The sequence below is a fragment of the Bison bison genome, unplaced genomic scaffold (genome assembly GCF_000754665.1).
Source record: "Bison bison bison isolate TAMUID 2011002044 unplaced genomic scaffold, Bison_UMD1.0 scf7180017864323, whole genome shotgun sequence".
Lineage (NCBI taxonomy): Eukaryota > Metazoa > Chordata > Mammalia > Artiodactyla > Bovidae > Bison > Bison bison.
The window spans coordinates 3,471,731-3,474,839 of record NW_011494895.1 but is presented as its reverse complement, the minus strand read 5'-3'; the positions used below and the strand labels follow the sequence as shown (position 1 = coordinate 3,474,839).

The window sequence follows — 3,109 nt, the reverse complement described above, 5'->3', positions numbered from 1 at the left end:
ACCCCCCGCCCCAGCCTTATTTTTAAAGTGTGAATTCGACCTAGTCCCTCACTCTCTCCCAGTTTCTTTGCACTTATATATAAGAAGTGGGAGAAGGATTACGCGAAACTTCCTTTGCTGGCCTGCATCAGGTGAGGGAGGTGATGATGAGCTAGAACTCAGTCTCTGCTCTAAGGCATTATGGACACCCAGGCAGCGAAGGCGCCAGCCAGGTCTGGGTGGTGAGTGCTCAGCTAGAAGCTCTGAGGACTGTCACTACCTGTGCCCGCCGAGCTGGGCCTTGGTCAGACACGTGATCCAGACGGGGAAATTAAAGATACACTGTCAGTTCACTTCTGTGGCCTGCTCGGAAACACTCAGTCGCCTGTAAGCTTGGAGGGTGGAAGAATGCCACCCCAGCCTTGCCCTGTCCTTCAGCCTGTGCAAAAAAAAAATCGGTGGGCAATAGCAGGCACACAGGTACCCTAAGTCCTCAGGGAGAGACGAGTGTGCAAACATGCAGGGGTGCAGCCGAGCCGCCCCGGACCCAAGCAGCTGGGGGCAGGCCGCCAGTGCGCCCTCCCCGCTGTTTTCCACTTTGGGTCAGCCCGCTCTTATTTCTGGAGTGGAGTGGGGCTCTCCCTGGGGCGATCTAGGGTGTCATCTCTGGCATTTGCTCCCAGTGCAGAAAAACAAGTCCGAATGCAACGCACTCGGGTTTCTGAACAGCTGCCCAAGCTCCGAAACCAGGCAGTCAGCAAAGCGGAGGAAGGGAGGAGGGGGGCGGGGCGGGGGAGGCGGTCAAGGGCGCTGTTTCGGTGGGCGACACTCCTCCCCGGGCTGGGGAGAGTGGGGGACGTCCAAGCGAGTGGGGTGCCCCTAGTGGGGATCGGGGTGCAGGGGCGAAGGGGTCGAGGGTACCCCCCGGTGGACGACAATGGGAGATCCGGACCCCTGGGCGGTCTAGGGTGGCGGAAAGTGAGGATGCTTGGGCTCGGTGAGGATCCTGCAGTGGGGGTCGGTGCGCGAAGGGAGGGGTGTTGAGGGTACGTCCCCACACGGTGGGTAGCGCTGGACGCTCTGCGACCCCCGGCGGGCTGAAGGAGGGGGCTGCCTGGACTGGGGGAGTGCCCAACATGGGGGTGGGCGTCGGGCTGGGGGATGGTTCGGAGCTCCTGCCTCCGGGAGAGCTGGGGTGCGAGGAAGGGGGAGGCGCGGCGGGGCGGGGCGGGCAGGCAGGAACGGCTTGCCTGCCGCCAGGGAGCGGGCGCCTTCCCAGCCGAGCCATGCGGTACGTGAGCGACGTGTGGCAGCCTCTGCGCAGACTGTTCCGCGGCAGTGTGGGTTTCGGCGAGCGCCGCCTCCTTCCAATCACCGCGCAGCCCCAGCGGAGGGATGCGCCTGTGCAGCGCAGCGCTGCTCACCGAGGCGTCGCGTGCCAAAATCACATCCAAGTGAATGCCCTGCGAGGGAGGCATCCCCCCGCTCCCCGCACCCCAGATTTTCACAGGGCGGCCACGGACCTGACCTCACGACTGCCACATGTCCCCAGCTGATGCAAAGCCCCGGGAACCCAGGAACGGAGGGACACACACAGCAAAAATTGGCGAGGAAGACGTGCAGTAGGGCTGTGCGGGTAAATGGCACGAATTTTAGGGGTTTGCACAATCAAGGTGCCGCCTCCCAATAGTTATTCCGGACTTTCAGTCAGGTAATCAATTTCAGATCAGAATAGGATCGAGGTTTATTTACTCTTCTACTAGAAGAAATAAAAGTATATCGAAAATATTGTAAACGGTGACCGTGAAAACCAAGATGCCACGTTCCATTTTGTTCCAGCCCCCTCCTTGTGCCCACCATTCCGGGGACCCCGGGTTCCAGGTCTTAGGCGCTGGCTTTTGGGGAGAAGTGTTCAGCACAGGTCAGGGTTTCTAAGGAATTCAGGAAATTGCGCAGAGTGAGGACCAAGGGCCAAGGAAGCCCCCTCCCCTGGGGTGGCTCCAGGGCCGTGGCGGCTGAGACTCACGGATATTATTAGGGAGCAATTCCGGCAAGGAGTGACCCCACAGGCGCTCTCAGCCACCTTCTGGCCTCTCTCTAGGGTAGCAGAGACGCACACCCCCGTCCCCTCTTAACTTTCTCCCAACCTTTAACCCGAAACCCCTGTCTTCACCGTGACCGTGCCTGGCCCGGAATGCATAAAGTAATTAACCTCCAATTAAAATAAATAAATTTGTATTTTAAAAAATGCACAGTATCTGAGTCCCATTCCCAAAGAGGCCGAGTCTTTAGGATGCAATAAGCATTCCAGGTGATTCGCTTGCAGGGCTCCACGGACCACACTGGACGGTGCTGTTTCTCTCCTCCCAGCACAGCTGCAGTGGTTATTCTGGGAAGCTGTGCGGGGCGTTTTTAGGGGATGACAGGAGGAGGCTCACGAAGTGGCACCTTCAGCCAGGGCTTCTTTAGGGCGTTATCTGAGTCGGCGTCGCCGGTCTGCAGGGGGCGCCAGCAGGCTGGGCCACTCTCCTTCCACGTGAAAGGGGGCTGGAACCCGAGGAATGCGTCCCCGCCCCAGGGCTGACGTGTGCGTGGCTGTCTTAAAAGCCGGGGCGGCGCGCTGGGCATCCAGCAGAGCCGGAGAGGAGGCCAGCGGGCGAGCACCGCACGGGCTTTAGCCGGCGGAAGAGGACCGTGGCTGTCACTGCGCTCGGAGCATCCCAGCCCCGCGGAAGCCGTGGGTGCCTCCCCAGCCCCGCGTCCCTCTCGCAGCGCTTGGGGAGCCTTGCGCCCCAGGCGAGCGCCCGTGATTTAGCACAAAGCACGTTTCCAAAAAGCCGCGCTTTCGCGCACGCACCCTCGCCCCCCTTTGTTTCGGGGGTCGCCAGGCCGCTCTCCTCCCCAAGTCTGAATTCTTCAGAAGGGGTGGAGGGCCGCCGAGCCTCGGCTGGGAAGATGCCCTTGGAGCTGACTCAGAGCCGGGTGCAGAAGATCTGGATCCCGGTCGACCACCGCCCCTCGCTGCCCAGAAGTGAGTGCAGACGCGCGCGGGGCCGGGCGGCCGGGGAGGGCGCGCCGTGTGCGGAGAGAGGCCATTGTGTGGCGGGCGCCGGCCCGGCGCTTTTGTGCC

At 61.5% G+C, this 3,109-nt stretch overlaps 1 protein-coding gene across 3 annotated transcripts in view; it reads left to right on the top strand.

The window, feature by feature from the left end:
- Positions 1-3,109, top strand: part of PFKFB3 (6-phosphofructo-2-kinase/fructose-2,6-biphosphatase 3) — a 78,771-nt gene that overhangs the window by 49,605 nt on the left and 26,057 nt on the right. For 2 of the 3 annotated variants that reach the window (XM_010853154.1, XM_010853155.1), the window contains exon 1: positions 2,604-3,010. The exons of the other annotated variant lie outside the window; for it this stretch is intronic. In XM_010853154.1, coding sequence (XP_010851456.1) covers positions 2,935-3,010 — 76 coding nt within the window. In that variant the 5' untranslated portion in view covers positions 2,604-2,934. Of the gene's footprint in view, positions 1-2,603; positions 3,011-3,109 lie in introns of those variants that run through there. 3 annotated transcript variants of the gene reach the window in all.